Below are 11,923 nucleotides of genomic sequence, written 5' to 3'. Positions count from 1 at the left end.
TCTATCTTGTACTGAAATATTTCACCAAAAAACAAACTCTAAGCACTAAAAATAAATATATTTGTCGGTGCCGGCGTCCACGCATCCGCCCGAAATCGCGAAAAAGTCGCGAAGTTCAAGGCGCGACTGTTCGGATTTCCCGCCACGGAGCGCCGCCATTTTGGTATCGTTGGAAAGCCCGACTCTTCGGCTTTTTTTCCCAGCCCTTCCCTTCCTCCCCTGCCAGCCAGAAAACGCACAAAAAAAGAAAAACCGGAGGGTGGCAGCACGGAGCAGCCAATGACTGCCGCGCCCCGATTGGCTCTGCGCCGCGGCGCGTTGTTAGGTGCCTCCTCATTGGCCGACGCCGCGCCATAATGGCGGTTGAGGCAAGGAGCGTCTGCTGGGAAGCCTTTCTGGCCTTTCCTTCTGTTGTGTTTCGAGGAGTTCGACCACGTGCAATGGATCCGCGCACGTTCGAAAAGAAGTACCGGACGAAGCATGCCTACGGGAAGCGGAAACGCAAGCCCGTCACAGCAAGGAAGAAGCGGCTATTGTCAGCAGGTGGTTCGGCCGAGCCAAGCGACCGTTCAGAATCGGCGGAGTACGCGCCCAACGTGCTGTGCGATCTCTCGCCCAACGTGCTGCGGGATCTTCCGCCGAGTCGAGCACCAGCCAGTGATAGTGAGACGAACCATGATCTTTTGCCGTCGAAGCGCGGGCGCAGTGTTACTGCACCGGTGACGATCGACGTGCGCGAGCGTCCCACCATACGCGAGTGTCCCGTCGCAACTTCGTCCAGCACAGATAACGGAGTCGGCTTGCAGCGGTCATCGCCGCCCGACTGCAGAGCATCGGAGACGCGCTTCCGCGGTGAATCGTTCCACGCCGAGATGTCTCCGCAGCCAACAACCGCCAGTGAAGGCAGTCCCATGCCATCGACGAGTTCCGGCGCTTCGACGGTGCTGCAACGCGGGCGCACGCTCGATGCCGCGGATGCGCCGGCGGCCGTCCTTGCCGCTCATCGCAGTGTTGACAGTTCGCCCAGAGAACGTCGCACTATTCAAGCTCACCTAAAAACACGATTTGTGTCCGTGGAAAGTGCAGAACTGCAAGCGTCGAGAGTTCGCGAATCGCTTCGCGCGGTTTCAGCAACGGAGCGCAAGTTCGGGCTGACTGGCTCACAGGAAAATGCCATTCCCGCACCTCCAGAAGAGGAGTTTATGCTTGTTCAAGTTGCTGCTTTGAACTCGCTGATTGGTTCCACGCTTTGCCCAACTTGTCAGCAGCCCGGCCTAGCAGTGCACCGCGAGACTGAACTGGGGCTAGCTGTGAAGATGGTACTTTCATGCATTTCCTGTGGTACCCTACAGTCAGAGTGGTCCTCACAAAGGAAGAGCGGCTCTAGAGCTTTTGAGGTCAACATCAGAGCTATGCAAGCAATAAAGAGCATTGGGAAAGGACCAACTGCTCTTAATGACTTCTCGGCCACCATGAATGTCTCGCATCGTGGGTTACACCACAAAACATATGATGAGCACCTCAAAAAAACTTTCAAGCCTGCCGCAGCGGCAGCTGCACACAACATCTTCACAGATGCTGTAGAGGCAGTGAAAAAGGTGTACATTGAAATGGGGACATTTTCAAAGAACATCACAGTAGTTTATGATGGCACATGGTTGACACGCGGTCACAGCTCCCATACTGGCGTAGGCTGTATAATTGAATTTCATACAGGACTTGTGTTGGACTGCGTAGTTCTGTCCAACTTCTGCCTTGGGTGCAGCCGACAGCCAGCAGAAAGTGACCCCCATTATGCTGAATGGAAGCAGCAACACCAGTGCCAGAAAAACACTGATGTGAATTCTGGAAGAATGGAGGTTGAGGCTGCACTACAACTCTTCAGGCGCTCCTTGAGCAAAAATGATTTACGCTACACAAACATAGTTTGTGATGGGGACAGCCGCATGTTTCGCACTTTATGTGATGAAGAAGTTTATGGTTTTGTGCAGCTGTCTAAAGAAGACTGCATAAATCACGTGAAAAAACGAATAGGGGCTGCACTTCGCTCTTTGGTAGCCAAGGCAAAGAAAGGAGAGCCACTTGGTGGAAAGGGGGGCCTGACACAGCAGCTCATCAAAAAACTGACGAACTACTATGGCCTTGCTCTGCGGAACCATTCAGAAGTCGAGGAAATGCAAAGGGCAGTAATGGCAACATACTACCACATCACATCAACAGATGGTGAGCCCCATCATGAGCTGTGTCCCCCTGGCCCCCTTAGCTGGTGCAACCACCGATCAGCTGAGGCAGAAGGGCAGCCAGCACCAGCTCACAAGTACAAGCTTTCAGCTAAAGTTGCTGAAGCACTTCTGCCTGTGTACCAGCGCCTCTCAGACCCTCAGTTGCTGGCCCGGTGCAAAGGAGGCAAAACTCAAAACGCGGCTGAGAGTCTCCATTCAGTGATATGGTCATTAATATCAAAAGACCAGCATGCCTCACTGTTTGCCGTGGAAACAGCAGTGCACGAGGCAATTTCAAGGTACAACTCGGGCAGTCTGAAAGCTTATTCAGACCTGTGCACAACATTGGGCCTGCGCCCTGGTGCCCTCTCTCTTCAGCGGGCTGTCGAGAAAGATTCCCAGCGAATGAAGAAAGCACACAAAGTCCATCTCCTGAAAGGACAGAGGGCTAAGAAGTCACCTGCTGCCAAGGACACCAAATTTTACAACGCAGGAGCATTCTAGACAGTGTGTGCCAGTATGGAACTTTGAGGCTTGTTTTCTCAAAAGTTTGTTTTGGGCTTATCACCTCGCTCGTGGAAAGCATAGCACGGCAATGAGAGCTCGGATTTTAATCCTGTTTGTTTTGTTGCAATTGCTGAAGTGTGCCTTATGTCAAGACAGTCTCAGATTTACCATTTATGCTCACCATTTTTTATTACACAATAATTGGAGCATGATACATTAACATAAAGAGAAGGTGCATACTGTGTCGTTTAGAAGAAGAGCAGAGAAATTTAAAAAGAAATCAAGAGAATCTTGACTTAGATTATACTTCTTAGTAACTATTAAAACCATTTACAGACCCATAACCCATTTTGCTGTCACGCTAGGCTTTCCACGAGCAAGCAACATGTGAGCAATATATAAATAATGATAAAATCAAAACTACTGAAGATATTATTGTGAAACTTTGTAGCTGTCTGTTTGATGCTATTTCAAACCTGTCTGCCAAATTTCATCACTCTAAGTTAAAAAATAAAAAAGTTTGTTCCGATCCCCTCATCCCCCCTTAAGGACCAGCGGTTATCTGGCCTTCGCATTACATGCCCTGCCGAAGCCTTTCTTCTTGTTGATTCAGACTTACCAAAAGCAACTTAATGAAAATTTTTGCAGCTTTATTCTCCCCAAGTGGCTTCCCTTTCACTGAGACAGAGATTGTCTCTTCCTCAATCTACAGGCTCCCATATGTTGTGCCAGTTGGACATGCAGCCAGAGCCACTTTCAAAGACAAGAAGAGTTCTTTGGCAATCAGATTAAAAAGATAATGACCCATGACGAGCCTGCCACATTCTCATGATCATTTTGCTGCGGCTTCCTCCTGTTAGTTCCACTTTGTACAGGTGTGGTCAAGTATGTTTCGACAGCCTATTTAGTGCACATGCAGAACGGTGGCAGCATGACAAACAAAGCGGGAATCTACATTCCATTGGTGCTTGACTACCACTTTGTTCTGCGGCCTATGGCATGCACACTGACAGCCGGCGTGAACCTTGGTGCGCCGCACAACTGAATGGCCAAAGGCACAATAACGAAACTATGCCATGGCAGATGGTGTGTGAGCAGCACTGTGTGAGACACAGTTGCACGGGTTCAATCTGAAGCTTTTGTTCCTGCCACCTGCTTTTTTCTCGTCATCTGCAGCCTAAAAGACGCAATTCCAAGATTCGATTACATGAGGAGTGTAAAGACTAAAACCGCTGCCGCAAAAAGAGTGCAGCGTACGTGTGCAACAAATTCTCCCGCTTTGCGTTTGCTCTTTTCTAGCCACTGCCTCCTTCCGGGCCTTTTCTGACCTTGATCATGAGTGGCGCAAAGCCTTGCAAATTCCACAGAATCATGTCGCGCTTACGAGGAAAAAAAAGTCAAACAACAATGCACAATTTTTTCATGCAGAGTTCCTATTTGGCTACTCTGTTTTCCGGCTGGTAGGTTCCATTTTTCCAACGGGACTATGGAAAACATAACAGCAGGATTCTACTGTAGCTCAAATTCAAGCTCTGCTTGCTCTAACAATCCCAACAATGAATCTAGGTTCACTGATTTGTCATAAAATGCCTTGGGAAAGGTGCTGGACTAGCATTTCATCACAACACTGCAGGTCATTCAGAGCATCAAGATTTCTCGGCACAGTGCCCAGACCCTGAACAAAGTGCAGTTGGGTAGTGACCCGGATGACATTCACATGCGTTCACAGTCGTATAGTCGAGGTTACACTGTATACTACTCACCACATTAGACAATGGCGAAAAATGTTTTTTCAAAATAGATACAGGAGAGTGCTAAGCAGAAATGTTAAAAAAAATTTGTATGCAGAAAGCAGAGCAAACACATTCAATGCACATCTGTCTGCACCTCATGGAATCCATTTACAGCCGTGCACCACTGTTCAGTGCTTGAATTGCGTAGCCCGTGAGTGGCAATTCTGACTTCGGCAATGGGCAGGCAGCACTTGAAGCTGGAGGGTGCGGTACTAGCTCGTGTGTTTGTATCATCCGTAGTGAAGCAGGAGAGCATTCAGAGCACCCGAAATTCTGCACATTGTACACAGGCCACTCTGGCCAGAGAATTTTACGAATTCCCGAAGTTAACACAAACTGCAATCGTATCATCAAGGATCTATTGTACAGCAATTTGAGCAGAAGGAGACGAGCTGACCCTTTTATCCTAGCACTCTGCCAGCTAAGCTGGTGGTGGCGTTCCGTTCAATGAACAACTGGTGGCGCAACCTTTTTCGCTGGGCGCACTGTTTCCAAGGGTGACATGCGATGACTACGCCTACCTACAAGGTACAGGGCGTCACTTCTGAGGTGTGCAATCAGTATGTCGTGAATTTGCAACATCCTATTCAGTCAAGATGTTAACTACATCAAAACCCCCAACCTGGTGTTGGCTGGACATTCTCGCTGAGTTCTGTGGGCGTCGGACAGGTGGCAGCATGGTCTTCCCCTGAGCCCCTTCGAAGAACGACTGGCGTGGCAACAACACGTGGGAGGTCCACGGGTCGCCGCCTCAGGATGGAGGCAGGCGTGCTTGTTGATGGCTGTGCCGCGGAAGCAGACCGACGTGGAAGGCCCTCCCACAGGGTGACGGGAGGTGTGCACAGGATCGATACTGCATCCTCCTCCAACCTACATTGCAGAGGGGTAGAGAGGCAACCTTGTTCCAGATTTGCAGGTGTAAAGAGAACTTGCTCCTACCAAGCGAGATTCACAATTGATGTCCCAAGTCCTTCTGCCCATCTGTGTAGGCGAGGTGCAAAGAATCACAACTGAAACACATCTCATTAGTGCAAGCTGGCTCTATGTAAACACCACCCGTTTCAGTAACCAACCAAATGTGCCAAGGGGTGACACTCCTGCGCACTTGGGCTCGACAGTAGGACGAAGCTCCTCACAGCTTTTTTTTGCTCAACCTCTTTTCACAAGCAATTATCATTTAATAATAATAAATTCATTAGGTTCCGACATACACACAAACACTGCAAATTACAACAGTATCGCACGATGAAGGCCCTCCCTGAAAAGCTTCTGAAAAATTAGAAAGGAGGAGGGGGTGGATGTATTATGCACAGTAATTTACACATTAGCAAAACTGATATTTTCAAAGCAAGAAAAAAGAAAAATGGTGCATTCATTAGTGAGTATATAACGCGCAGGACTGAGTTATTGAAGTCCAAAAAATCGGTCGGCTACTGTAGACGCTTGACCAATGAACTGAAAGAGGAAGCATTGGTTTCTCAACAAACATGCCAGCCTATCATTGCTGTTTTTCCCCCCCAAGCCATGTGAATGGAGAACACCCAAGCTCAGAACCTGCAAACTTGGTCAGCACACTTACCGACTTTGCGGAGTATGGTGGCTGACAGCTGGGGTAGATATTGAGGTACACGATTCACTCCCAGCAACCCTGAAAAAGAGGGTGCCATGGTGCTATTAGTGCCATGGTTTAGAAGCATGACCCCCTTTTATGTGTCAAACAAAATGTCTGATGTGCAGTATGAAATTACCCTAGACACAAATAACAATTTCTCCTCTATTTGAAACAAGCACAGAAAGCAAATATTTGCATACAACCTCTCACACAAAGCAAGAGATTGCTTTGAATATTAAGTGTCTGTCTGCTCGATTTATGCAGGACCAAGACGTACTTAAACTACAAAAACAATTTCAAACTGCATACGGTAACCTGACAGCAAACAAGCACCACAGTTGCAGGATGCAAGCATAACATCATACCAGGGGCAATAAATGTAATCTTCAATTCAGAAGTGTTTAACTCTTTCCTTAATGCACCATAGGTTATCGGTCATATATGAGCAACATATTGAATCTGGTGACAAACATTCAAGTCAGCATTCCTGGACAAGGTACGTCATTCTAGTTGCTTCTACGGCACCAACTCTTTGGTTTCAGTTTTGTTTTTTCTTTTTCTAATGCTAGGAGGCGACATGAAAAATGAAAATCTGACCAGACTTAGATTTGGTCCGCCACTCGGTAATCATGGCATCGCGAGTTCCTCAAAGGCGGAAGGCTACACCAGGCACTTCAGTTCGCTCTGATGCAGTCCTTTTTCTTATTATTTAGAGCAGCAGTGGTGAGCTAGACAATGATGAAGAATGATCAGATTTCAGATCTGATAGCAAGACTGTCTCAGAGGCCCGGCATATCAGCGCGTGCTCGCATGTTTCGTTTTACCGTTCATGCTGTGCTTTATGTACTGCACTGGATTTGCAAATGATGAGAGTGGTTTTATTTGGTGCTTAGAGTCTTCGCAACATACTGCCAAGATGTTTTACCAAATGCACCAGCAGATCTTTTATTACGATGATGTCAAGGAAGGCCATGCCCATCTTTACACTCATAAAACCCGTTCGCTACCCTAAAAAAAAAAAAAAACGGATGAAAGGTGGAACTGCTATAAAAAAAATCAACAAAACAAGAATAGAACTCAGAACATGTGTAATGTGCCGCGCATCCCTTGTCTGCCTCCACTTCACGTCCTCGCAAGACTGCTTCCTCTAGTGGCACAGCAGTCATTCCCCCACTTGAAGGGTTTGGTTCGGTTTATGGGGTTTATCGTCCCAAAGCGACTCAGGCTATGAGAGATGCCGTAGTGAAGGGCTCCACAAATTTCGACCACCTGGGGTTTATGTGCCCTGCCATGGCACAGCACACGGGCCTCTATAGAATTTCGCCTCCACTGAAATTCAACTGCCACGGCCAGGATCGAACCTGCGTCTTTCGGATCAGCACCCGAGCACCATAACCACTGCGCCACTGCAGCGGCACTCAATTGAGAGGCCACCAAAAGTGCAGTGAAATGTGTACGAAGCTGCAAATCACAGGAATGGTAGCCAAGAACATGTGACCAACTTCTGGCTCAGTGCAGTGGCTTGTCTTCGTTTTGCTTGCATTTTTTTTTTGTGTTACCAGAATGTTTAACCAATAATTTTTCGAAAAGTCATGCACACACAACTCTGGAGTTTTTTCACTCGGAAGTATAACCAATAAGCTACAGTTTGACGCCTAACGACGCACACACTCTGGAAGAAATAATTTTTAATTGAAAACACTTAAAATCGGCCATTTTTTCACCATAAGGAAAGAGTTAAATATATTAGCACATGGCAGCGGAACCAACATCCCTTGCACTCTTTGTTGGTACCAGCACAGTTGACTTCGCCACTAAGTCCGAGTTGGCCTGTTCATCCCAGAGAGTGGGAATCATCCCTAATGCCGCCCCAAACACAGCATTCACACCATGCAGCCCACTCCGACGTGAGGCAGACTCAGTTTCTGAAGGCAACAAGGAAAGGGCAGACGTGAGGCTTTATTTTTTTTTTTTAGACAACAACGCCGATGGAAGGTGGCAGGTGCTTCAGACTCCCCTGCCTCATCCACTCCACACTGTGCATTATTAGGGGCATATTGTGCTTTCGTAGTGCAATCAGTGGAGGAGCCACTGCCATACTCGCATCATAAACGCGATCACGAAATGCCTCTCCATGTTTACAATTTCGAGTAATGGGGGTTCACTGTGAACATTGCTAGGGCACTTCACCTACATTTATTTTTCATTTCGACTCACGTTCTGCACAGCCCTTTGGAGTTTTCATGCTAAAACTGGATGCAATGAAAAACCTGCAAGCAACGAAAAATTGTAGCGAAAAGATAATATAAGGTGCTTGCTTCATTTAATTCCACACAGGCTAATTATTCAGATGATTAATCAGAGCATGTAATTTAATTCAGACGATCAAGGAAGCGGAAAAAATATTAATTGTACAAAAGTTCAAATTATCAAATGGCCCCAGCAAGAACTATCAGAAACCATTTACATTGCAATTTATATATTAGGTGAAAGACCGGGCAGTGGTCGCTGCCATTTTTTTTCCCAGTTCTGTCAATCTTTTCCTGTGTGCATATTGTTGGAAGCATCGCAGTGTAACTGTTTAAAAATTGTAAGTGCCTCCACAAAATCCTCATGGTGCTATGCGGGAGCAGTGGAGCCCCCTCATTACCGGCAATATCTGAGGAGGGTTCACCGCACCAACAGTGAACGACACATAATGAATGAACAGCACGTGACGGGTGCACAGTTTTGGTGCACTGGAAGAACGGAAGAACCGCGCAGACGGAAAGTGAGGCAAGCGCGCATTGGTACCTGAGTGGCAAAAACTGGAGCTCCACCTTAAGGGTGTTATGCGATAGTAAGTTAATGCCCATATATGCAAAATTGGTCATTCTCAACTGAACGTTCAAAGATCCCTGGGAGTCCTCATACCACTCCTGGCGCGGTGGTGCAGCAGTTAACCAATGCGCCACTGCCCTGCGATGGCAGGTGCTGCTATCGGAGGGGCTTGTGTGACCCAGGTTGCTCTTTGCGGGCAACCTCTCGCAATCAGTCATCAATTTAATTGCCACCTGCCACGGTGTGCAGTTAGCTTACAATCCAGTGAGCAGATTGTGATGACACCACAAGGTTACGTGACATAGGTGGCCCTGCCTGACTCCTAGGTTGTTTCTCCGGGGATTTTTCCAGTTTTTGTTTTAATAACAAAACTTGCAGAAGTGGATATTGCACTAACAAATGCTAACTCTGAAACTTTTCATTTGCATCTCACAAGCAGTTTGCAATTTCCACTTCTTAGCTCTGCTTGCCCTGCCAAGGGGAAACTAAAATCCTCACTGCTACAGAATGTGCTACAGACATGCACACACACACATGTACACAACACGCACACACCTGTCAGGAGCAGATGGCATAGCGGGTGGCTTTGAGGCCTCTGCAGCCTCCATGGTGGCCCTCACAGCAGCCACCCGTGTAGCCAGCCGGGGTGTGGTGCCTTTGTGAGGCACAGAGGTGGGCACAGTCCCCAGGTACTGTACCGGTGCACCTAGCATCGGGAGGAGAGAACATCCTATCAGAGCTGCACATCTCACAGTCTTTCCAAAGCAATTTCTCTTTTGGGGGTGATGAAAGAGGCTTCGCTGGCACAGAGGACAGAACATGAGCTGCGCCTGCTGCCTACCTGTGCAAGCTTGCTTTCGCCTTTGCTTCTGTTCAAAAGTACAGCAAATGCCCCCCATGTTCATGCTTACAATCACACCCGCTTCATGTGCACTTGCAGCAAGGAACATGCAGGGGCGTGGCAAACTTCTCTTGACTATAGAAAGACTGCAACGTCCTAGCCTTAATCAGCGACTGAGAAAAGGCACAACAGCTTGCCGCCGACCCTCACCAGACTGGTTTCGCCGGCGTGCCGCTGCATTCAGCTGCGAAGCTGGCAGTGGCATCAACCGCATGACACTCTGCATGAGCTCCAGCGTGGCAGACACGTTCTGCCGCACCTCAGGAAGGTATGCCTAGAAAACAGAGGGAGGAGGGGGGAGGGGAAGTCAAGGAGGGCTCTGAGGTGCAGGTCACACCAAGCCTCTGCCGCCACTGCCAATGCTCACCCGCTGGCTCCTCCCCTCCCGAAACAGCTCCTGCAGGCAGCCAGTCAGGGGGAGGGCGGCGTGGGGACGTCCGCACTGCAGGAAGTGCAGCACCACCTGGCACATCCAGTTGGGCTCAGCCAGCTCGCTGAAGAAGTTGACCAGCTGCTCTTCCTCCGCGGCAGAAAGCGGCACTTGCAGAAGCAGCTCCAGTTGCTCGTGGGCTTCCCGCATTTTTGCTTAATTGGGAGAGAGAGAGAGAAAAAGAAAGAGCAACAACAAGGATCGACACACATTCCTCCGTTAAGAAAACAGCATACTGTTGCTTCATGGCGGCCACAGGTAGGACCTTGAGAGATTTACCATATTTACGCGCATAATTTGCGCACTTTTTATTATGAATTTAGGGCTCCAAGAAGGCGGTGCGCAAATTACGCGGGGATTTTGCGAGCGCGACTTAAAAAACTCCGCAAAGGTCATAACGCGCAATATAGGTATAGTGCATGTTGCTGCGTATACGTCAGCACCTGGACCCGCACCCCACGCTGGCCGCCCCCCGAAAAAAAGTTCACTCTAAATGAAAGGCCGAGCACCCGCCCTCCTTGCGGAATGGCATGAAGGTGCATGCATGAAGCTGAATAAGACACTAAAACAGCGTCATCGCTTTCGGCCCAGCCAATTGTTCGGTAGTTCCGGATTCTGTAAGTTTGCTTTCGCAGCGTCGTCCGGGAAAGCAACCGCGAATCAATAAATCAATTATCACACCACACAATTCTTTAACAGTATCGCGCGAGCGTCGACCAAACTGCTTGTCGGCGCCTCATCACGGCGCGGATTTGAGAAGCCAGCGAGAATAGCCACGCGCGCACAAGTTTGCCGACACAACAATTGTCGTCTATAGACAAACTTGTGCGCACGCAGTTATTCTCGCTGGCTTTGCCGCTCTGCGCCATGATCAGGCGCTGACAAGCACTTTGAAACTTGCCGTATAGTTGTGATATCCCATTGCAAGACACGACCGAACAACTGAACACAAGCCGTCAGAGCCACCAAGAAAAGCGTAGCCAGCAGTCGAGTCACATGCATCAGCCAAACAGCGGTGTTGGCTCTTCTATCAGCTGCCGATCCTCCCCGGAAGCGCTGCTGGCTGTTCCGAGTGGCGATGCCGCTGGTGGCGCCACGATTGTAACAGCGGCCCCTGACACCACCATGAACGCCCAGTGCACAAAAGATTCAAAAAGCCTTCCGAACAAACACGCGGAATAGCCGAATGCTACTCGGTAGAGCCATAGGGTAGAGCCCGCGTGCATGATGGTGGTCTAGCTCAGCGCGGTGCGTAAAATATGCGAGTAAAAAATTTTCGTAAACTCGGGGGATAAGTTAAGGGTGCGCAAATTATGCGAGGGCGCAAATTATGCGCGTAAATACTTCTCTGCAGTAAGCATTCGCCCACAGCCCCCTTTCCTTGGCCCATGCAGCATATCGTTTTCTTCCCTGCGGTCTCAAAAGTGCCACTCCGGTGTTCTATGGTGGAGTGGTGAGCAAGATTGCCACTAGAAGAATGTGACCCAGTGCTATAAAGGTGGAGCGCAACAAGGAACTGTGCAACAGGGAGCTGTGCTATTTTCAGTTCAGATAATTCGCTGTACCTACAGGACCTAGATGACACTTTAAAGACTCAAATTCACGGGGTGCAAAGCTCCCAACAACGGCCATGCCAAA

The 11,923-nt window shown here is 48.7% G+C and overlaps 2 protein-coding genes across 4 annotated transcripts in view; one reads left to right on the top strand and one right to left on the bottom strand.

The window, feature by feature from the left end:
* The window catches only part of LOC144128161 (uncharacterized), a 100,033-nt gene that overhangs the window by 37,625 nt on the left and 50,485 nt on the right, over positions 1 to 11,923 (bottom strand). For all 3 annotated transcript variants that reach the window (XM_077661265.1, XM_077661263.1, XM_077661264.1), the window contains exons 23-27: positions 10,223 to 10,440; positions 10,006 to 10,129; positions 9,510 to 9,660; positions 6,102 to 6,170; positions 5,145 to 5,392 (exon numbers count right to left, since the gene is read on the bottom strand). In XM_077661265.1, the coding sequence (XP_077517391.1) occupies positions 5,145 to 5,392; positions 6,102 to 6,170; positions 9,510 to 9,660; positions 10,006 to 10,129; positions 10,223 to 10,440 (810 nt within the window). The remainder of the gene's footprint in view (positions 1 to 5,144; positions 5,393 to 6,101; positions 6,171 to 9,509; positions 9,661 to 10,005; positions 10,130 to 10,222; positions 10,441 to 11,923) is intronic.
* On the top strand, positions 243 to 2,823 carry LOC144128162 (uncharacterized). The gene has a single exon (XM_077661267.1). It carries the CDS (start codon positions 357 to 359, stop codon positions 2,724 to 2,726), a length of 2,370 nt encoding a protein of 789 aa, XP_077517393.1. The 5' UTR covers positions 243 to 356; the 3' UTR covers positions 2,727 to 2,823.

Source organism: Amblyomma americanum, chromosome 4, assembly GCF_052857255.1.
Source record: "Amblyomma americanum isolate KBUSLIRL-KWMA chromosome 4, ASM5285725v1, whole genome shotgun sequence".
Lineage (NCBI taxonomy): Eukaryota > Metazoa > Arthropoda > Arachnida > Ixodida > Ixodidae > Amblyomma > Amblyomma americanum.
Note: the sequence above shows the minus strand (reverse complement) of the source record. Positions and strands in the feature narration are given on the sequence as shown.

Coding starts and splice junctions, on each gene's coding strand:
- LOC144128162 (XM_077661267.1), top strand. CDS start 357: ATGGCGGTTGAGGCAAGGAGCGTCTGCTGGGAAGCCTTTCTGGCCTTT.